The sequence below is a fragment of the Pogona vitticeps genome, chromosome 2 (assembly GCF_051106095.1).
Source record: "Pogona vitticeps strain Pit_001003342236 chromosome 2, PviZW2.1, whole genome shotgun sequence".
NCBI lineage: Eukaryota > Metazoa > Chordata > Lepidosauria > Squamata > Agamidae > Pogona > Pogona vitticeps.
This window is the reverse complement of record NC_135784.1, coordinates 142,007,019-142,030,976: the sequence shown is the minus strand read 5'-3', so window position 1 is coordinate 142,030,976 and position 23,958 is coordinate 142,007,019. Positions and strand designations below refer to the sequence as shown.

Genomic DNA, 23,958 nt, shown 5'->3' with positions numbered 1-23,958 from the left:
TTCCTTTGCTATCAGATGGGAATGAAGCTGGTGATAAAATTACCAGCATTTTGATTATTTAAAGGATCCAAATTATAGTATACAGAACATATAGAATATCACTCATTCAACACTTGCTAGTTTGAGCACAAGCTTTTTCAACTATTGTTAGAAGTAAAGCATAGAAGTAGATGCAAATATGCAGAAAGAACTCTAGAAATCCCAAAGCTTCTGCCTTCGTATTCCCCAATTGTCAAACTGTGAGTGTCATGGAGCACAAGTAATGGATGATGTTATCTTGGGATGAGAAGACCATTGCACTGGATTTTATCTGTTAAAATTGTCATGCTACCAAGTAAATATATTAAGAGTCCAGATAGTATAGGATGAGCTGCTTTTGGAGAACATTTGTCTATTACAACAATGAAAAAACACAACTTAAAAGCAGACAGGCAAAGAAATGAACACTGCCAGCATGTGACATACTCCATTAACAGAATGAAAACACACAAAAATAATTCTTTTACGAGGAATCTTTTCTTCCACCCCATTTTATTTACAACTTTCCCTTTTGTAGTCTAGTTCTGCATATTTTTTCCATACTTCATCTCAAGTACCTGATTTGTGACCAGCATTGTGTATGCCAATAGTTATTTTATTTCCTTGAGTTCCATTTTTTTAAAAGTTCATTTTTCCTTGGACACTGACACCAAACTGGCAAGGATAAGCAATACTCTACTTTGCTAATCCTGAAGACTAATACAGAACCTCCTGAGTTCTCTCTATTTTTAAAAGAGAGAGGGAAAATAAAATAATACTGTATTCTGCCCTACAGCTATCTGTCTTATAAACAGATTTTTCTGCTTCAGTATAAATTATTTTCTTAATACTGTACATCCTTCCCACTGATGCCTCCCATCCTTTTACAGTAATGTGTTAAATGTGATGGTTGCAAGAAAAGAAACAAGAAAGCCACCACTTTCAAATTTCCAAGCAGTTTCCCCACAGACATTAGCCATGATTTGAAAAAAAAAAAAAAAAAACATCCTTAATGGCTGAAATCTTATTCATGCAAGTTCTGTAGCATAAAGCAATTTTGGGGAAATTAACTATTTTGTCTTAATCTCTTATTTTATTTATTTATTTATTTATTTATTTATTTATTTATTTATTTATTTATTTATTTATTTATTTATTTATTTATTTAATATCCTGCCTATCTAGCCGGTTAAGACCACTCTAGGCGGCTAACAACATAAAATAGAACAATAAACGATCTATTCTACCAATGTCACCAAGAATAAATTTGGCCCTTACTGGTCCACAGTAATGTCTCTGGTCATTGGGAACCGTTGATGCTGTGGTATAGGAGTGAAAAGTCTTTAATCACTGGAAATAGCTGCCACTGGTAAAGTCATCCCAGTGGCCACAATTTTAAGTAATTAGCTTTCTCCTCTCATTCCACAGTTCCCACAGGCTCCCACTGATGAAGGCATTACTCAGGACTTGTAGATGTCAGGGGCATGGGAGTAGGATACGTTCTACGTGGGGCTACCTTTGAGGCTGACGCGGAAACTCCAAGTGGTGCAGAATGCGACGGCCAGACTCCTTAGTGGAGCGAGAAAATACCACCACATTTCTCCTATTTTGGCCGTGCTGTATTGGCTGCCCATTCAGTTCCGTGTTCACTTCAAAGTTTTGGTGCTTATGTATAAAGCCCTAAACGGTTTAGGGCCTCGATACTTGGCGGAATGCTTACTCCCACCTAGTTCTACCCGTGTCACTCGTGTGAGTCAGGAGGTGAGGCTGAGGAGCCTGACGCCGAGGGAGGCCCAGAAGGAAAAAACTAGACACCGGGCCTTCTCGGTGGTGGCTCCTCGCCTCTGGAACAATCTGTCTCCGGAGATTCGCACGGCTCCCTCGCTGGGTATTTTTTAAAAAACAACTAAAAACGTGGATGTTTAGGCAGGTCTTCCCCCCTCAGTTAATTCCCGATTTTCTCCCTTGCTTTCTCTATTATGATTTAATTTGTTTGCTTTCCATCTTATAGAATGCTTTAGTTGTGTAAAAATTCCTTTTTTATATTGTTCTTGGTATTTTGCACTTTGTGTTGTAAGCCACCTAGAGTGGTCGCAATGACCAGATAGGTGGGGTATAAATGGAATAAGTAAATAAAAATTAATTAATTAATTAACCAAACATTGCCTCATCTGATGAAGTCATCAGGCTTATACCATGGAACAGGATTTCAACCGTTATATATTCACTCAAAATACAGAAAATACAGTATTTAAGAGTAAAATTCCTCCTCCTTTTTATCTATACTGCTCATAAGAATGCAATGTGACTCATAGTTTTAGAGCTAGATTTTGCTGCAGAAGATGCTGGATAAAATGGATTATCTACTCTTCCATCTAGTTTCAGGTCTGATTATGGGAGGAATACTGCTTTGGTTTCCTATGCTGGGTACTGATCAATGAGTGTGTGTCACTGTCAGTTGTGGTAGACCTCTCACCATCTTCAGGTACTAACAATAGGGAGTATGCAAATACTAAAAAGGATTAAACAAGCAGAACAAAGTAAATAATTCCCTTTAATGAATTACTGGTGCAGTAATTTTGAAGAACAAAATTACTGCACCATTTTAGAGATATTCTCAATTGCATTATTTTCTAATCTTTCTCCTTAGATCCTGGTGATCAAGCAAACCTAGAGTTTCCTGCTTCTTCAAAAGTGTGCTCTTAATGTCTCTTTAACCATCTGCTCGTTAAATTTCATCTTGTTTTTCCAGTTCCTTCCCACATATTGCTAACAGCAGTCTGCACGCCTTTCATTCTCTGAATTACCTTTTATTTGGGCTGGGTTTTTTTTCCTATTTTTACATATTAGTGATCCACTTAGTTGTTCAAAAATTAAATCAGCCGAGAAAAAGGGAAGCACAGAACAAAGTCTTAAAGAAAAACAAAACATTTAGAGGAGGAGGAAGCAGGGTGGTGATGTTTGCCTACCATTCCCTAAATGTGTAATGGAGCCACAGCTACCCTCTCCCAAAAGCTCCTGCTTACATTGGTCACAACCTGCTAGTCCCATTCTTACATCCTATTTATTCAAGTTCTCTTTAATTTTATGCTTTAATTTATACAAATTTGCAGTTCGTTCACCGTGCTCAAACTGAGAATATAAAAAAGAACTACTCTCTAAAGGCTATCTTTCCTGAATCCTGTGAAATGAAATAAACTAAAGGTAGATGCTCCAAATAACTGTTCCATCTTTTAAAAATACATATGTACCCATCCAAAACTAAATGTGCGTGCTTTGACATACTAGTTTAGAACTAATATTTAAGGGGAAATAAATGAAATAAACCTCACTAATTAAATGATCTATTCTACCAATGTCACCAAGAATAAATTTGGCAGTCCTTATCTATACGTGGGCCGTGGTGGCGCTGTGGGCTAAAACGCAGAAGCCTGTGCTGCAGGTTCAGAAGACCAGCAGTCGTAAGATTGGATCCACGCGATGGAGTGAGTGCCCGTTGCTTGTCCCAGCTCCCGCCAACCTAGCAGTTCGCAAGCATTCAAATGCAAGTAGATAAATAGGGACCACCTCCATGGGAAGGTAACAGCGTTCCGTGTCTAAGTCGCACTGGCCATGTAACCACGGAAAGATTGTCTTCGGACAAACGCTGGCTCTATGGCTTGGAAACGGGGATGAGCACCGCCCCCTAGAGTCAAATACGACTGGACAAAAAAAATTGTCAAGGGGAACCTTTACCTTTATCTATACAGCTCTTTGGCACATATTCACTTTAAAGAATACTCAGACCAAATATCATTAGTATTCACACACATGAATATACAAACTACCAGCTGTGAAACATAGCTAACCAATGCACTATGTAAAGTTGTCATGCTTTGACTAAGATTAAACAAGTGGCTGATGTTACCTTCTGTAACATCTCTTTTCTACACAGCAATTGAGCAAACAAAAAAGGCAAAGTTATTCCCAAACCACCACTCTTGGGAGCTCTGTTTTTGTAGGGGCAAGGAAAAAGGAAGCAGTATTTCTCCAACATATTGCTTTCCTCCTCAGAGGGAAAAATGCCATATGTTGATCTGATATGAAATGAGAAATGGTTATTATCGGATGATACATTACCTAGCCAAAAGAAAAGCTTAAAAAAAGAGAGAACAACATAGAAAAGAATAGAAAACTTTTAAAAATTAAAGAAAACTGTTGTGGACCTAATTGCTATATTTTAATGTGAGTTTTCAGGGGCACATCGACAGACACTAGCTTTTTAATTATTCAGATAATATGTTACTCCATTCATTACTGAATAACTTCCACTGATGCCAGCATCTCACAAAAGTACATTCATTTTTAAGAGCATATTATATTTTAGCTCTGGTTTATTTACCAACCCATCCATACACACACCCCAAAAAGAACAAATCACAGCTCTTTTGCAAAAGAACATGTTCAGCTCTTGTCCCCAAAAGTACACCCAAGAACTTGGGTTCTCATAAGTTTTTTCCTTGTATTTGCTTAAGTAAGACCTAAACTTTCACAAAATATAGATCATTTTATTCATTTTTTTAATACTGAATTAACTTAACTCATCCACAGGTAGATCAATGTTCCCATCACAATTTTACAAAGCATCTTAAGAAATACAGCAGTTTGGTTTCATTAAACTAAGTTTAATGAAACATGAAATCACAACATGAAGCACAAAGCTAACTTACAGATATCAAAGACAAGCACAAAGTACAGAATTAGAGTCCTTCCTTAAAATCTAAACATTAAATTAAATTAAATTAAATTAAAAGAACAGAAATAATAAGAGATCCCACCAAAGCTAAAGCCAATCTTTTGTTCCATTCCTTCCTTCTAAATAACATTTTCAATGGTCTTGCCCACCAGAGTAGAACATATATTTTTGCTGGAGTTTTCATTATTATGAATAGCAAGGAAGTCAACCTTTACTCTATGAATGATCCCTATATCATTGTTGCCTTGATTATTACACGTCATTTCAAGTATCAAGGTAACATGAGCCAACAAATTTTACTGCAAGCAAGTCCTCAAATACTCTTGCAGCTCTCTACAATGTGTAGCCTGCATAATTAAATTGTAAACCGCCCAGAGAGTGCTTGAAGTGCTATGGGGCGGTATATAAGCAGCATGCTTTGCTTTGCTTTTACTCACAAACTGTTCCATCAGGAGACAATACATGTTTTGTTTTCAGGCCTTGATGACACTAATCCAACTTGTCTATATTATCCAATATTAACATTCCTTCCATATCAAAGGTCCCAAGAGTCCTTTCATTTAAGCCTGTTCACATAAGTGGTCCCTCTCCAATCTTCCTCAAATTCTCCCTTACTGAGCAATGGAGGGGGATCAAAACTAACACTGAAATAAACAAGTCAATGTATTAGAGCACTGACCAACTTTTTAAAAGCACAGTTTTAAAAGATGCAAGCAAAATATTAATAATTCACATGGCCCTGCAGGTAATCCAGAGCCATATGCATCCTGAAAGGTCATTGCTCACCATGACTATGCTGACAATGTGAACTAAATTCCAAGATCAGCTCCTCAAAACTGCCTGCTTTTCCTTTTTAATCTTCACATTCAGCACATAATATATTCCATGAAATTCCAGTGGATACAAAGCAGAACAAGCTTCTAACTTTCCTTACTTCCCCTAGTTGGTTAAGTAGTGAAGCAAAAGACTAGGTAATGTTCAACTATACCCAGTAATATAACTGTTGGTATTAGAAACTAATAAGTACTTCTTTGCAGCAACAGTAAAACCTATACTTAGAGCAGCTCTCAATAGGTGAAACACATGTATTTCCTAGCTCCCCTCCAGCCATCTGGCTGAACTTGTAACTATGAAAGAGGTGAGCAGCTTCTGGAACCATATTCTGCCTGTGCTGTCAAGTATGTTAAATCAGAGGCAATAAAGAAAATCATATTTAGAACAATTGTGTGCACTTTCCACCCACACAAGTAGTGTACAAGTGGAATCGAATGATCCCACTTGTAAACAAGCCACACTCATAGCATGTGTCTCTTTTTTTAAAAAATGGACCTCCCCCCCCCCAGTTGTCACCACTGCTACAGCTAATTTTGCAGCCCAAAGACTGCAAAAAACATCCAAGGGTACGCAGTTCAGCCTTGTACAGACTCATCCACTATGTTCATTTGTTAGGTGACCTTGCAGTATACCGTATTTTTCACTCCATAAGACGCACCGGACGTTAAGACGCACTTAATTTTTAAATACCAAAAATTAAAATAAAATAAAAATATATAAACAGAGCAAGTCCCACACTGGGACTGCCAAAAAAATCACCAAAAAACAAAGCAACATAGAAACATGTCCCCCAGCCCAAATCTACCCTCAAAAACCCACCCAGAACATTTTTTAAAAAGTAAAAAGCAACAACTAATTTTTAAATACCAAAAAATAAAGTAAAAATAAATAAACAGAGCAAGTCCCACGCTGGGACTGCAAAAAAATCACCAAAACACAAAGCAACATAGAAACATGCCCCCCAGCCCAAATCTACCCTCCAAAACCCACCCAGAACATTTTTTAAAAAGTAAAAAGCAGCAACTAATTTTTAAATACCAAAAAATGAAGTAAAAATAAATAAACAGAGCAAGTCCCATGCTGGGACTGCAAAAATATTAACAAAACACAAAGCAACATAGAAACATACCCCCAGCCCAAATCTACCCTCCAAAACCCACGCAGAACATTTAAAAAAAATTTTAAAAGTAAAAAGCAGCACCTTACGGTCGAAAGCCTCCTGGAGGTCCTCAGAAGCCAGCGATGGTGGTGGTGGTGGACCCCCCACGGGGCCTGCTGAGGCCTCCGGAGGCCTGGGCAGCAAGCGATGGTCGCTGGGGGAGGCCCCCACGGGGCCTGCTGAGGCCTCCGGAGGCCTGGGCAGCAAGCGATGGTCGCTGGGGGAGGCCCCCACGGGGCCTGCTGAGGCCTCCGGAGGCCTGGGCAGCAAGCGATGGTAGCATGGAGGGGACAGTATTCGCTCCATAAGACGCATGCACGTTTCCCCCCCAGTTTTTTTGGGAGAAAAAGTGCGTCTTATGGTGCAAAAAATACGGTAGATCAGCACACCTTTCCAAACTTTCCATAGTTAAAAGTGCAATGACTTTTCCCCTCTGTATTGGGGGTTCATGAAATGTCTCTTCCCCTGCCCCCATTTTAAGCTTATGTCTTCTCCACATGGCTCTTGATGGTCCATCTTTGGGTTCGTGAAACAAAAACAAAGTACATCTGATAGTCCTAAAACCTGCCTGGCCACAAAGTACAGCTGAGTTAGTCTACAGTGTCAATTTAAAAAAAGGTTTTGCATGAAAATGAAGTTGCCCAGTCCTCTGTACTATACTTCTTTAGGTTCAAGTTTTAAAGACAAGAGTATCCGTGGGAACAGAGTCACAGAACAAAGAAAAGGAAACAGTAACGCTTTCATTAGGAGAAAGAAAATAAAGATGCAGGAAAAATGACACCAAGCTCCAAAGAGTTGAACAGTAGTTCTTAACAGGCAGCCTACTCAGTGCTTTAGAGGTTCTACTTCCTGCTGTTCATTCTCCAGCGGTAAAAAGGATTACTCTAATTTGACCTTGAGAGGTGCACTTAAACATCTCAGGAAAGCACAATAGAAGCTGCCTCTTACTCATTACCTATAATGAAGCTGCAAAGAGAAAAGGCATCCTTGAACATCCCTGTCCAAGAAGAAGCACATTAAAAATAAAGCACATTATTATTGCTTTCTAGCATAAGCCTTGTTCAGATGTTCCTGAAAGATCACAAAAGTACTAAAAATATTTTCAAATCACTCGTCATTTTGCTGCTATACGTACCAGAAATAGGAAGTATGTTCTAAAATAACTCAAGATTATTGCGACTATCTAACAAGAAAGAGCAGTCTGAAATTCAAAATACCAGGATATGAAGAGAGTGAATAGGCTATTAGAAGAACAACAGGAAAAAAGAACTCTTAAATGATTTCTAAAGAGATGGTGCCATTTTATCAACTGACCATTTGCAAATCTTTCATTTGCAGTAGGAGTGATTTATTCAATATGGGGGGGGAGGGGTTCCCAATAGATTCTCAAAGCAGTAATGTAAGGGGAAAAATCACTTCATTTTAAAGGTATTTTCTAGATACTTCCTGTAGAGGGTTTAGCCTTGTTACTAACACAGCTATTTTACGCACACAAACTATTTCTTTTTGTTTCAGATATCTGAACATATTGTCTATGTTAAATCTATAAGTGATGTTAACCATCAAAGCTACATCATAGCTTACACTAGAATTTCAAATGCCCAAGCCATGTGCCTGAGTCACCAGTCAGTCATAACTCTAATAATCTATTTTCAGAAGAAGCTATAGTCATGTTCAAGTCTTTCTCAGACTGCTATCTGAACTTTGGGTAACAGATGTTTTGTTTCGGTCACATTGATATCTCACATTATGTTCCACTAAAAAATGTTATCTGGGTATGATAAGGGAAAAGAGACAAAAGACCGGGAGGAGGAGAAGCTGCCATTGCAATTAATCATTGAGTCACCGAATGGAGAATAACTTGTTGTAACACAAGATAGTGGGGCCAGCAGTAACCTGGTATAAGAATAACACACTTCTCTCCCCACAGTGTTCAAGTAATGACTTCCTCCCATCCAACAAGATCAAATCTCAAACAACCTAAGAGATCTTTAAACCAAGAGACCTTTATCAGCTAGCAAACAAGGAAGATCAGGCAGAAATGTAAACAGCAGATACCATAACATCCAGTAGTCACATTCTGGAATGTTAAGTAGTTCTTTCTATATCTCTTGCTACTGAAACTCTCAGAAAAATCTATTTATTAATCCTGGTCCTTAGGGGGGGGAAATTATTTGGATAATAACAGGCTCTATTAGTCTATTAAAATGAAACAGTGCTTCCTATAGCTTTTTTCACTTTCCAGGAAAAACAACGGCCGCCTATTCCCATAAGGACAGGTTTCAATTCTTATTTGGTGGGTTACAAGGCAACATGATAGTAAGGATGTTAAACAAAACCATTACAAACTGGTATTTGCCTTCCCTTTTATAAGAAATCAATATAAGCAAATGTGGCTCAGTTTAAATGTTCTGGCTTTGGTAACAACTTGTCAGTGAAAATCTAACATATTTGAGGCAGTTTTCTCTTAATGAAATCGTTGCCTACAGAACTATAAGCTTTAATACTACATTCAAAGTGTAGTTCCTGCTCTGAGAGATAAAAAAAGATTTTAAAATAAATAATAGATCAAAGCAGTGTCATTCTGATAGCCTACAGATACCACTGATCTAGGCCAGGAAGCATAAATCGTGTACATGGTTACAGAATTGTGGGTAAAGAGTATGGTGAATATTCATCATGTTATTTAGATCTATCAGTGAGATTTCTTTAAATACTGTAGAGGCTGCCCAACTAGCAGTGCACTGAAAATTCCTCTCTCTATAAAAGGTTTCAGGCTTTGTTTCTCAAGTCTTCAGTATCAATAAACAAAGAATACATTTTGTTCTATTACTGTGAAGTCAAAGCTACAGTATACTGTTTTCATCATCTGATTCCAAACAGATTTAATCAGAAGTAAGTCCTGCTGGTTCCAAGTGATCTGTGTTTCAAGAACATGTATGCAGAATTATAGTTTGAAGTCACAGAAAGCAGCAAACTAGAACATATTAATGTCCAGTTATTTTGAGCCATTGTAAACTTTAGGCTAAATTGAAGCTAGCCTTGCAGCAGATTTCCAAATTAAACCACAAGGTACTGTAGTTTACTGTAAATAGAAAATGTATCAACCGCCTAAACCCTCAGATTGTTTGAATTTGCAAAAGAAATGAATAAAAGAAAACAAAAGGATTCTAAGGGATTCAAAAGGATTCCACATTACTTATTTACACCATAAACTAAAAGTGTGCTCATATATAGCCTAAAGAAGTGATGGGCTCCCCAAGTCAGAACCTGTGCAGAGATCACAGTTCCATACTACAGGGGCTGTGAGCTACACACTCATAAACTGCAATACTATGAGGATACACATGTTACAATTCTTTAAAAACACATGCGTTTATGTGCTTGATCAGCATTGGCAGGGTACAATTTAAATTTTAAAAAATGGAATTTTTTTGATACTTTAAATTTTAAAAAAACAATTTTTATTTAAATCACGATTTAACTTATGATTTAAAGTATTTGTTAATCAGTTATCACCTTGAGCATTGGTAAACACACCACCAGACAAAATCAGAAGAATAATATTTTCATGAGTCAGCTCAGCTAACAGAACAATAATGCCCCGCCTCTATACTTTTATACTTAACATAGCTAACTGGGACATACAAAAATAATGCTATTTCTAAAAACACTGCACTGCACTGGACTGCACTCGGTCATATGACTCCCTCCTGGTAAAGATTATTAAATACCTACAAAAGCAATGACCCTAATAACTGAAAAACAGTCATGGTGGCAACGGTGTGAACATAGATGGAAGACATTCTTATTCATATCACCAATGGCAAATTTCTCCTGATTAAAGACAATTTCAGGGTGCACATAACTTGTACAAAATGCAGTAAGGTCACACGCAGCTGGAAATCCTCAAAAGAAGCCTTTAATCATGCCACTGCTGCTGATGTCATCTTCATAGCAGACACAGAGTTGCACAACAGGATTCTGCCAAAGTATCATTCTTTGTTTCTGCAATACCGAAGTACTACTAATACTACTATGTGAATTTTAGCAAATACTATCTTGCTTCCTCACTGATATAGTAGAAATAAAAAAGCTTTCTATGAATTCCCACAAAAATGACCAGATCTTAAAACAAATCAACTTAGTAAAATGTATCTGGTAAATTTTAGTAACTTTTTTAAAATTCAAAGATAATGCTCAGAAAGCAGGAACATTACAGTAACTTCTAGGCCTTGTAGAGCCCACAATAGTGTTCGTTAGTACTTTCAGCCAGAATACTGGGAGCAGAAGTTTATAATTAACAGGCAAGCACAGCTGATAAGAATTATCATCAGTGGTGATAAGCACTTCCCCAAAGCCTATGGTGATTCATGCACATTCAGTTACAGCACATTTCTCTGTCCCCTTTAAAATGTTAATAATCCATTGACGTGCTAGGCAAACCTTTGTCAATTATTGAGCCAAAGTTTTTGTGACAAGTCTTGGTCTTTGTTTTCCAAAACCTGGTGGTTCATATGCCTTTTGAACTGATGAAGATGAAATAAATTAATCATTCAGTCTAGGGACCCTTTTCTTTTTGTATGGTATTTCACTCTAGAAAGAACTGTATACCAATAGAATTCTTCCAAAATGAAAGTATAACCAACCTAGCAAAAATCCTAAATAAGGGATAGGAAATCTTTGGTCCTCCAGATATTTTAGACTACCATTCATTTCCCTTGCAATTTGCCATACTGATGAGAGTCGTCAGCCAAAACATCTGGAGGGTTCATGTTCCCTACTGCCTATGTAAACTACCCAGAGTGGCCTAGTAGCCAGACGGGCAGTATAGAACTAACAAACAAACAAACTAAATAAATGAATACGTATGTAGGGAGTAGGGTACGTACATACATACATACATACATACATACATACATACATACATACATACATACATACATACATACATACATACATACATACATACATACATACATACATACATACATACATACATACATACATACATACATACATACATACATACATATTCACTAGACACACAATGGTGACTGTTTGCTGGTGATGGACAAAAAACGGGTGCAGAGATGAAACCTGAACAGCAGTATTCCACTTGGGCACATTTTGTTACAGATCCTTCTAGTTTCCTTCTCCTTTGACAACAGAAAAGATGTGAAATGAACTTCAATTAGGTATCTGAATTTGTTGCAGAAAATGAAGATGCAGTACAGAACACTAACCTGAAAAAGCAGGTTATTTGAAAGAAGATCATTCATAGTTACAAGAGTACTTACAGTTTTTTACTTGTTGAATAAAATGTAATTTTTAATGCTCTGAGACTGTCTATTTATATTTATATTTGCTTACACTGAGTCCAAGCTAGCAGCAGAAAGAGCTGTGGTCTGAATTCAGTAGTCTCCACTTAAGTTCAGGTATGAGGGGACGGACAGATGTTTCCTCACAAAGCCCTTCCTGCACAGTATTAATGCCAGTATGGAAAAAATAGAATTTTTATTTCATCAGTCAGTCAGAATCCATGAAAGAAAAATAGCAGTGAAAGCTTCTAATGCAACTATGGCTGATTCCTTCCTTGTACTTGCATATTTTATATTCCTTTGTGTTCTCCCTTAACTTACTTCAAAGTAAAGAGAAATAAGTATTTTCACCCTTCATCAAAGAATCACAAGATGGAAACAGCGCAAGGCAGCTTTTGATTTTGCACAGAATGTAATAAAGATTATCATCAAATTACAGAATGCTTTTATATCAAAATATGTTCATTTGGTTATGAGTAGATTATTGTAGCCAGCATTCAGTGTGTGAAAAAAGGTATGTGTATAGAGTTACAGGAATTTTTAAGCTTTTCAACAGAACTATAGACAGTAAAAATATGGAAAGGTATTGGACATAAAGACAATGGCTCTTGTGGACATCACACTAAATTTTCTTTACCAGGATATGAGTGCATTTAGCCTCTTCAACAGCTCAGGTACTCCACATTCCACTCTCCTCCTGTAGAATTTAGAAGGCTTTACTTTAGAGACGGGCACAAGCCGGTTTGTTCATCCCAGCTGCTGTTCTCATCCCCCATCTCCTCTACCTCAGCCACTTACCAGGCTCAGCCTGCTTGTTTTTTCCATCCCCTCAACTGATCTGCCAGTCCCAGCAACAGCTCAGGCTTCTCTGTCCCACCCCCTAGACTGATCTCATACTCAGACACAAGGGCAGAGCACAGAAGCCTGTGCTCTTGCTCATGACTGAGAGATTAGTTGTGGACATGGAAAACAAGCAAAAGGAGCCTGGTGAATAGCTGTTTGAGGCATAGGAGGTGGGGAAGGGAACAGTACCACCTGTGCTGCCACCTTTACAAATGAGACAAATCGGTTCATGCCCATCTCCACTTCCATACCTTGCCCAGAACCAGAAACATACCTAATTACAACCATGATTTGAAGTTAACTTGTTAGAATGTAATCATTTATTTATTTATTTATTTATTTATTGGATTTATATACCGCCCCATAGCGCTACAAGCACTCTCCGGGCGGTTTACAATTTTTTTTTTAATTATAAAGGCTACACATTGCCCCCCCAGCAAGCTGGGTAGCAACAGTTTGCTGGCTAGGGTAAATAGGAAGTAATTCAAAGGAAAAGTTTCCAAACTCTTTCTCTCTGTCAGGCAGTGGGAAGAGGTGTGAGAAGCAAGTAAATCCTGAGGAATCTAAGCTCATACACATCTCAATGAACCAAAGTTAAGAATGACAACCCGAACCAGATCTTTTTCATTTAAAAATAAATATCAGCTACTAAACTACAATTTATCATGTTCTATGGACATTTACAACTGAGTTAGACTATTAGAGAACAAAGGAAAATATCCCACATGCAATACAGACTGGTTCTGAATGCTAGAAGGATGCTTAAAGTCACCTTAAGTTTTATTATTGCTCAGCTGTACTACACCAAGGAAGCAGGCATATTGTGACAGACTTTAAGGTGTGGTTCAAGAAATCATGACAGTTTCAACTCATGCTCCATCTAGATGCTACAAGCAGCTGTACAAGAGAAAAATCCAATATAATGCTACCATTCTAGTAAAGGGCAGGAGCAAAGGGACAAAATATCTTGTCACCAGCACCAATCTACACTCTTACTACTGTGGAGAAAAACATATAATTGGGGTCTCAGAAAGTTATACATTCAGAAACATATTTACAATGAGATTGCATTCCTGGCTATTTTGGTTAACCTTCATATGCTACAAAAACAACATCCACAGAACCACTACACTACATATGCATATAAAAATTTCCTCATCTGCACATACTAAATGCCTATGAGAAACAGGATGGATACATCATTTTTTTCAAATCAAACAGATTAATATTTTTTTAAAATCAACTTTGTTGATTTAAATAACCAAAAATCTGATTTTTATTTTATTTTAATCATTATTTATTTTTATTTAAATCAAATCCACCCTGGAAGATTCTGGGAGCTGTCATCACTAATAATCTATGCACACTTAAGCCAACCACTCTCTTTAAAATTCTGAGTGAATGTTTTGATTGTAGAACGCAGATACAACAAATTATTTTCTAAGCATAGGCAGAATACTTAAATACATCTGTAAGTTAACTGCTACATCATTTCAAAAAATAATACATTTTCCATAAAGTGGCATCATGCAACAAAAATGGATATTACGTTTCTTGTAGATCTAGAGATTTCTAAAATATTATTAGCTCAGCTCCACTGGCTTAAAAAGACATTACTTCAGTATTAATTAAATTATACAATTCCTAAATCGATCTATCTGCCAGCAATCAATCAATACATTAATTAATATGTTCCATGCAACAACTGAGCCAGGAAACAAAGTTCTAAGACATCTCAGCAAATGAACGTTGTGCATAATCTGTATTCATAATTTTTTCTTTATCCAAATAATTCTTCACATATGCTTTACAATCTCATTTTAATTAGTTTAAAAGGAAAGCCCTCACTTTAAAGAGACAAGACAAATTATTTATATATTTTAACTTCATTGATCATTTGTTTATTACCCTCTTCTACAACTATTTAGTAACTGTTCATCAAACGGAAATTAAGAATATAGCCAGAAAAGCACCAAAACACCTAAGAACAATATAAACCCAAATGACCAAAGAAAAACATGAGAATCTCCTTTCCTCCCAAATAAAATATCCTACTGCTTCTACAGATCATTACCCGGTCTTTCATCCTCCAACTCTGAGCCAGTGACTTGGAGCCCTCAATCTTCTCACAGTGCCTCTTCTTCATGAAGGCCAAAGATAGATTCCAGTCAATCATGTCAGACTCATCTTCCTCCCCAAGCCCCAGAAGGGGTGACTGCAGCATATCAGACTCCATAAGGGTAGAAGAGAAACAAAGGAACCACTGATCAGAAATCTTCTCAACAAAGTGTGCAGAGGAAGGTAGCCAGGAGACCAAAGGAATCTGTTGATTGGTTTTCCAGCGAATTTTTGGAAGCAGTGCCTTGCTCAAAGTAGATTTCAATTATAAAAAGTTTATGACAGCGTTCTTTGATCAACTGCTGAGGGATTTCAGTTTGGGATGTGCAAGCTTGGGGAATAATGCAATCATCCTATAGGTGACAACTCTCTAGTCGGAAACTGATTAACACTCTAGATAATGCAGTTCAGTCAAAGATTGGCTTACGGAGCCTGTTTTTCTGCTTTCTTCAAGAGTAGGGTAAGCAGGTCCATGAATTGTTTCTCAGTATTAGGGAGACAGAGTGGTTACAGATAAATATCTCTATTGAAGCCACTCTTGTCCACACAAGAATGAATGAGTTTAGAATGAATAAATGAGTTTAGCAAAATGAATAAGTTTAGCAGAAAAGTATAGAGAACTTATTCAAAATAAAGCTCAAGACAATGAATCTACAAATATTTCAGACAGTAGTGGCAATCTAGCAGAGAGTCCCAACCGAGGCCAATCACTGGATTAAGTGTAATAGTTACAATGATGGCAGGATAGGCTTGCCATTCTTGTGGTAAAGCTTATGCCTCGAGTCCCTGCAGAGTTTGAGGGCAATGCGAAAGTTGGAAAGTCACAAAGTTCCTACTCAGGTGCAGAGTTAGAACAGCAGTCTTTTCTTTCAAGTAGTGACTGGAGCCACTGTTGTTTCTGAGAGGTTGGTAGCACAGATAACTGGAGTTTCATTGGCTCTTTGCTCTGGATTCAAGTGGGATTCTTAGCGGAGAACCCTTTCCACAACAAGAGCTTCACAGAGGAGAAGGCTTGCAACATGGTCTCCTGCTCAAGGCAGAACTACAAAAACGTGGGGGGGAGGGAAATTAGTTAAGGACTCAGCATGCAGGGATGGGGGGGGGCAGCTTCGCTGTAGGCGCCTTTCTTATCCAGGCACGGCTCTGTCTATCCTTGGAGAAGATCTAGGGGAGGGCGGCTCACCCCGGAGTAAGTCCAGCTCTGGAAGGGGTCAGTCCGGATCAGGAGCTGGGATCAACTCTTCTTCTTCCTGGGCCTCTTCCCGAGAGCTTGTAGTGGCCGGTATGCAGAGGAAAGGTCCTACCCCTGCGCCGGGGCTGGCTTTTTGCCCAGCTGCTGAGACGGGAGCCTAGCCCAGTCCATCGCAGTCCCCGCCTCGGGCAGCCGGTAGCTCCTTGTCGTCCACAGGGTTCCCCGACAGCAGGGATAGGAAAGCAGAAGGAAAACGTCCCGGAGTGCCAAACTCCCCTCAGCAGCACACCAAGGAGGCAGACATATTGCCGAGGCCCACAATGCATCGCGGCGACGGGTCGGCGCCTGGCTCAGTCAGACTCAAACGCGTTCGCTGGTGCGGAGGCCGAGGGAGGCGGGGATCGGCGGCGCCGGCGTTGCCGCAGTAATTCCGAGCGTTCCTCTCACAGGACCTTCGGCCGCCTCAGTCCTTGGGAAAGGGCAGGGCGGGTAGAATTTGGTGGCGCTTACTAGGAAGTTGCTGAGCACGGTCGGAGTGAAAGGCTTGAGAAATAAGGACATTGCTCTACGGAAAATCCGATGATGCTTTTAAGAATATACATCTGATGTTACTAAAGCGTTTATATTTCTAGACTACACATGCTTTTTTTTTTTGCCTTGTTTGTCACATTTTTTTCGTCCAAAGACACGCAGATTTTTAAGGGCAAGGACCCCAATGAACGAACACAAGAGGCCGAAAGTTTGGTTGTTTCAGCGCGCCTTTCAGTTCCGGGGCCCTAGAAGTGCATGAGATATCTGTCATTCAGAGGTGCATATAACTGTGTAAATATATACAGTAGCTACAATTCCACTCATAACTAAGATTCTAAATCCAGAACGTCCCCCCTTCCTGATGCACAGCAAACGCTCAAGGGCAAGAGGGGAGCAGCGAGTAGGGCCACGTGGGATCTATCCCACCCTCTTCCTCTTGAACACATACAAAACAGCCCTCCTCATTGTCCGGCAGCTTACATCCTCATTACACATCTCACACCTTCACTTCCTCTGCCTGCGCATTGATGTTCCCTTGCTCTTCCCTTCTCTTTGCATCCTAGCTATGTGGTTGGTGCAATGAGCTGGAGCAGGGGAATGAACAATATAAATTCAGAGTGTGGTGCTTGGGAATTTCTGTCCCACAGACAGTCCTTATCACAGCCACTCTTCTCCATCCTTCCAAATGGCTGTTTGGCGGTCTGGGCAGGGCATAGTTTACATGGGGGAAGGAAGAGGATGCAGAGGAGCTGTCTCTCCTGTGCACCTCTTTCCTGCCCCTTCTTTCCTATTTCCAAGGCCACCAGTCCATCTAATGCTAGTAGAGGTGAAATTCAGGCTTAGCCATGCTCAGAACCCCCAAGAGCTACAGACAAGTTGCCCACCTGTATCCTAGGTCAGTGGTTCTCAACGTTGGGTAACCCAGGTGTTCTTGGACTACAATTCCCAGAAGCCTTCACCACGAGCTGTACTGGCCAGGGTTTCTGGGAGGTGCTGTCCGAGAACATGTGGGTTACCCCCAAGGTCGGGAACCAGTGCCCTAAGTAAATGCCTAGTATGTCAGCATAAGAACACACTAATCAGCTGAGGAATGTAACAAGAGGACACCAAGTTTTAATTCCCCATTCAGCCAGAATATGCACAATAAACTGAGGCAATCACTGTCAACCTGTCAAAATCGGATTTGCTTTTAGTCTTATTATCTAATTGGGGTGGGGGTATCAAGTTTCTCTGCTGCCACAAAAACAACAAAAAAGGCTTTGGGCACCCTAAAAATACTTGTGTTTGGCCTAAACGTTTACAAGCACCTGATGAACTAGATTGCAGTCCATAAAAACTTTACACTAAATAAAACTCTTCACAAGTTCTTGCCGCTGATCTGGATGAGAAGTGCAATACATAAGGAAAGGTGAGAGAGGGAGGAACAGAAAAAGCATGAAATTGATTGGACATGCCAAATTGAAAGATAAAACACCAACAGAAAAGGTAAAAAAATAATACATTCTCGTAATCAGGAGTTTTTGTGTATATTTTTCCAGGAAGAATCTGTTGTTATGAATTATCCCTGTTGTAATACAAAGTATTTTGCCATGGATTCATTATGAATAGGCAATTAAGACCAAACAGTGTTTTGAAAAGCCCTATTCATTGTGGTCATGAAATCTGCCAGATCTAGTTTGTTGATGTTGAGCAATACAACTGCCTGTATTTTTCAATTGTTCTGGGGTGTTAAGATGACTAATAGACAGAAATAAAAGTGTGACTAGATATGGAATTTCACAATATTTTAAACAAATTACCAAAAAAAGAAAGCATATGCAGACACTGAGAAGAAAGAATGCAATGAAAACAACAGTACAAATAAGCAGAATAATGAGATTAGCTCAGCAACTTAATATTGTACCTTACTGTTTTAAATGTGTTCCTTTGGGGGGGGGGGTTATGTTATTCTTTTGCTCTTTTTTAGTATTTGTACACTCACTGTTCTAAGCTTTAAACATTGTCTTTTAATAATGCAAGCAACCTGGGGTCCTTTTTAAGGAGAAAGGCCAGGTAAAAGTGTGTTGCTTATATAACGCCACATCATGCAGGCATCCTTTAGTCTTGAGAGACTATGGTAACGTGCTCTGAATAGAGGACTTGGAACAGCGTCTAGTGTGGCTGAGAAGGCCAATACAAGAGTGACAATCCCTTCCACACTGAAGACAAATACAACCTGTCCCCTGTCCAGCTCCCTGATTTTGCTGGTTTCAGGACTGCCTCTTTGCCTCAGCCTGTGGGAGAAGTGTCTCTTCAAAATGCGAGCAGCCATGATGTACTGCCTGCCTCCAGGCTGAACGCTCAGATGTCAGGGTTTCCCATCTGTTGAGGTCCATTCCTAAGGCCTTCAGATCCCTCTTGCAGATCTCCTTGTATCGCAGCTGTGGTCTCCCTTTGAGGCAATTTCCCTGCACTATTTCTCCATACAGGAGATCTTTTGGGATCCGACTGTCAGCCATTCTCATGACATGGCCAAGCCGACGTAGACGTCGCTGTTTCAGTAATGTATACATGCTAAAGATTCCAGCTCCTTCTAGGACTACTCTATTTAGATGTTTTTGGTCTGAAGATATTAAAAATATTGAAAAGGGAAAAAATCCAGAAAAATATTTTACATGTACTACCAGAACCATCCACTAGAGGATGCAGGAGCTCATGCTGTGAGTACTTGTTAGTGAAGAATACAAATCATGGTCTCTGGCACCCTTTAGTGACCAGTTCAGGTAATGCATGTGAAAATATTTTTTCAGTTCCCCCCCCCTTTTACCTTGATATATAGTCATGCCCCGCTGGACGATTACCCCACTCTACGACAAATCCGCATTATGTTGACATTTTTGCGATCTCAAAAGCGATCGCAAAACGATGGTTTAAATGGGAGAATTTCGCTTAGCGATGATCGGTTCCCTGCTTCTGTAACCAATTTTGCGTTTTACGACGATCAGCAAACAGCTGATCGTTGGGTTTCAAAATGGCCACCGGCTTTCAAAATCCCCCCCCCTTGTTTTCTAGGACGGATTCCTCGCTTTACAGGCACTGAAAATGGCTGCCGTATGGAGAATCTTCAATGGACAGTGAGTTTTTCAGCCCATTGGAACGCATTGAACAGGTTTTCAATGCGTTTCAATGGGATTTTTTTGTTTTGTTTGACGATGTTTTCTCTCTACAGCGATTTCGCTGGAATGAATTAACATCGTCAAGCGAAGCACCACTGTAACTGTATATATATCAAACAAGGTTCCTGACTAGCAAGGGTAGTTGTTCTGACTACTTCTTTGTGGTCCTTCTGTCAGCAGCCAGAGACCATTTTATTCAGGCAGGACTTTGACATTTAATCTGGATTACTGCTGAAACATGCAGTGCCCCATGCCTTCTCAAGACTGTCACCACAGGGGTGAAGGTAGGGAGCAAGGTTTACATGTTGAACTGTCCCTCTGTCCCAGACCATTTAATACTAGACCATTACCTGAAAGGGAAAAAATTTTTTTAAAAAAAGTAAAAAAAGCTACCCTAAACAGCATGCTGCATATTTTAAGTATACTGCTCATATGTAAGTTTAGCTATCACATTCAACAAACATACACTAATATCTCTAATTAACCTCAAATGTTACTCTCATTCTCATGACAAAAAACATCGTTTGGGATGATAGCAAACAATATATTTCCCACCTGGCACCGCTAAGACTGAAATATGTATTTTTCTTCTTCCCCGAACAAGTCATAATTTATATTAGTTTGAATAAATGTGACTGTAGTGAACAAAGAAACACATCTATCGTATCTATCATAAATAAGATTTTCACATTAATGGAAAAGTATGCATTCCTGCCTTTTCCATCCACTTGACTTACCAACACTACATCACATGTTCACTCTTAAACTCTTCAGTAACTGAAGAACTAAACCTGAATGGGAAACCTTTGGCACTCCAGAGGGAGTTGCCTACAGCTCCCAATGCCCCTACCAAATACTGTAGTGTAAAATGGACCATGGCCTTGGCAGGACCGGGCTGCAGAGACAGATATTCCACCCCCCGCATGCATGCCCCCTGCACGCACATATGCTCCCCCCACATACACAGATACACACATGCATGCCCCACCAACACACACACATGGATGCATGCACACCCCAGCCATGCACGTATGCCCCGCCAACGCACGCACAGAGGCACCCACACATGGATGAATGGACACCCCACACACGCATGCATAGACGTCACCCCCTCCGTATGCTAAACGGGGCTGCGGTGGGAAAAAGGTTGGGGACCACTAGTGTAAAAGAACCAGAAAACAAAGTGAACAGCAATAAAAGGCATCATCTGTACAAGTCCAATTAGGTCACTTTTATTTAAAAGCACAAATGCTCGTACACTAGAAAGAAGCCATTGTCTTAGTTTATGACAAAGGCAAATGTTAGAGAGAACAGTTCCCCAGTGCATATCAAACCACATATACAGATGTTTCAGATTACAGCTGTATTTTAACATAGTTGATTGGTTCGGTTTTATTTTTGTAACATTTGACAAAATCTTGTTCATATGACTTTGTGTGGCATATATTGATGATATCCTCAGCTTGCACTGGTAAAATGTCTTTTTAATTAATTAAATGCTTCCTATTGCACCCCTCATTTGAGGTTCTGAGGCTCCCTTCAGGAGCCTTGGTTATGAGGAGATGCTTTAATTACCAAAAATCACTGTCAGTGGAATTGGGACCATCTCCAGTGATTTGATGGCATTTTTTGTTTTTCTGAAACCCTGTTTCCTTATCTGGGCTCTGTTCTTTGGCTTAATTCTGCAGGTTATGAATTTGGACTTGGCCTTTATTTCTGCCTTTTTCTTTCCCCTGCTGACACACGGACAGGTCCTTTGTTTCAACTGTGGATTCCAATTTCCTTTCAAAATTTTAGGTCCTCTTGGAAAATGGAAAAGTAAGATCAAAAACAGAAAAGGCAATAAAATTAAAATGGAAAAATGAACACCATATCAAGTATAGAGAATGACACAATTCCAGGAGTGACTTCTGTTCTGTAGTTTTGATTGTAAATCCAGAACAAAGTTAGGGAAGATATGAAAACATTGTGTTCCAAATAATGCAAAAGTCAATGAGGTAGCAGACACGACAATAATAATACAAAAAATAACTATGCCCACTATTGACAAATAATAATAATTCTCATATATTTGACATCCAGGATAAGATATGGAATGAACATAGCAGGCCAACCTAATTTATTGTAACGCATATCAGTACAAGGCCAGAAAAATAGAAGCTTAAAAAACAAATACAATATTGATCTTCATTACATTTACCAAAAAGAAAAATGCCAAAGTTTACTGAGAGAACAGTAAGCTTAACAAACCATTTGTTTAAGGTTTCCTTTCAAATAATAAATGGTATAATTTATAAGAAGTCCCAAGAAGAAACAGAAGACACACAATTTGATTTGAAAGGAGGATTTGGAACCAGGGAACTACAGTACTATTCTGTCAATATTTACTTGGGGAGAGATGACATGCCATGACTACCTATGCTGACTTTATTGAGAACAAAAAGGTATTTGACAAACTCCAGCACAGCTGATGGAGTTGTTCATAAACAGAAGTGTCAGGTTCAAGAGACATTCATACATTTGGCAACTTGTACTGGGATTGAACAGTTACAATAAAAGTTGAAGATCAGATGAAAATGACATAGAGATGCTATATGGACTATGATAAGGATATTTATTCTTACCAGTGCTTTTAATTAATATTTCTAGAACACATTTAAAGAATCACTTCATAATTCAAATAATTGCATCATTGTCAATGCTGGAGTTATCAACAACATCCAATATGCAGATGATACAATACTACAGTACTAACTGATAATTTGGGTGATCTGCAGAGATGACTCAGTAAAGTCCATGAAATAAATGACGTTGTATAAAAATGAATGCTAAGAAAATCAATTTCTTAGTATTCAGAAAAAAACACAACCCAACATATGCATTTTAAAGATCAAAAATAAAAATGTGTAACATGCTGGCAATATAAGTATGTTGGGAACAGAATGAATGACTGAAGAATAGAAGCAAAGGCATAGAATGAAAATCGGAATAGATTATCTAGAGCAACTTCATTAAGATGAAGAAGCTACCAAAAAGATAAAAGGGGGAAAATACTTTGCATATACAGTATTTATTATATACTGCTACATATTCTCAATTCTAAAACAGGCTGCTTAAAAAATAAAAGCGTATGAAATGTGGGTTTGTTGCAGGTTGCTACGATCTTCTTGGTTCAAAAAGGTGACCAAAGCTGATAGGTAAATCGGGAGTGCAGGAAGAAGAATAACTTATTTGCTCAAGAACCTTGGGGATTGGTTTGGATGCAACACAGCTTGTTCAGGACTACTCCATCCACAAACAGTACAGCCACAGCCATGATAACATTGAAGTCTTCAGCAGGAGAGAAATGAGAAGAAAATAGGTCATCTTAGGTACCTATCTGTGCCTCACTGCTCATAAGACATCCCTGTCCATTATCTAAATGTTGTGGCTGAAATTCAGGAGTAAGTCACAACAAAAGTAAGTACATTGAATCAATGGGGATTTGGTGAGTCAGCTCTTCTGAAAATTGAGAACTCATTGAGCCTACCCTAGTCATTGAGTCATTGAGCCTACTCTAGTTGAAACTTATTACTCAATTTCAGCAAATGATTATTTGCTGGATCAGACAAAAGTCTCTCTATTCCAGTGTTTCAGTCAATGAGCCAGGTGGTTCTGAAAGCTCATGAAAAGGGCATGAAGACCAAAATCTTGATGTTTTATTTATGCCTGCAATCTGATAATGTGGGCAGGCCTTACAGATACTGGTGCTGGCAGGTTACTTGTCATGATTTTAAACTGTTCATAACTGTAATGGGTACTCTGGTCATTAATCGTTCAGCCATTAGTACGTCTTTCACATTTTGCAGAGAACTGTAGCATGACCTGTGTGAAATCCATCCTCTTGTGTTCTAAGCTTAATTCCAGTAAAGGTATTGGATTGCTATGTCTTTCAGCATTATGAGAGAGAGAAGCACTTGCCTTTCTGTGTCATGTTCCCTTTCTAATCACCTTTTTTTGAACCTGAGCAAAGCCTGAAGCTCTTGTGTTTTGTAATCATGAATATTCTGCCC

The 23,958-nt window shown here is 39.0% G+C and overlaps 1 protein-coding gene across 2 annotated transcripts in view; it reads right to left on the bottom strand.

Moving 5' to 3' along the window:
* Window positions 1–16,535, bottom strand: part of RPTOR (regulatory associated protein of MTOR complex 1) — a 459,589-nt gene extending 443,054 nt beyond the window's left edge. For both annotated transcript variants that reach the window (XM_020813521.3, XM_020813530.3), the window contains exon 1: window positions 14,985–16,535. In XM_020813521.3, coding sequence (XP_020669180.1) covers window positions 14,985–15,146 — 162 coding nt within the window. In that variant the 5' untranslated portion in view covers window positions 15,147–16,535. The remainder of the gene's footprint in view (window positions 1–14,984) is intronic.
* Window positions 16,536–23,958: the final 7,423 nt, after the last annotated feature.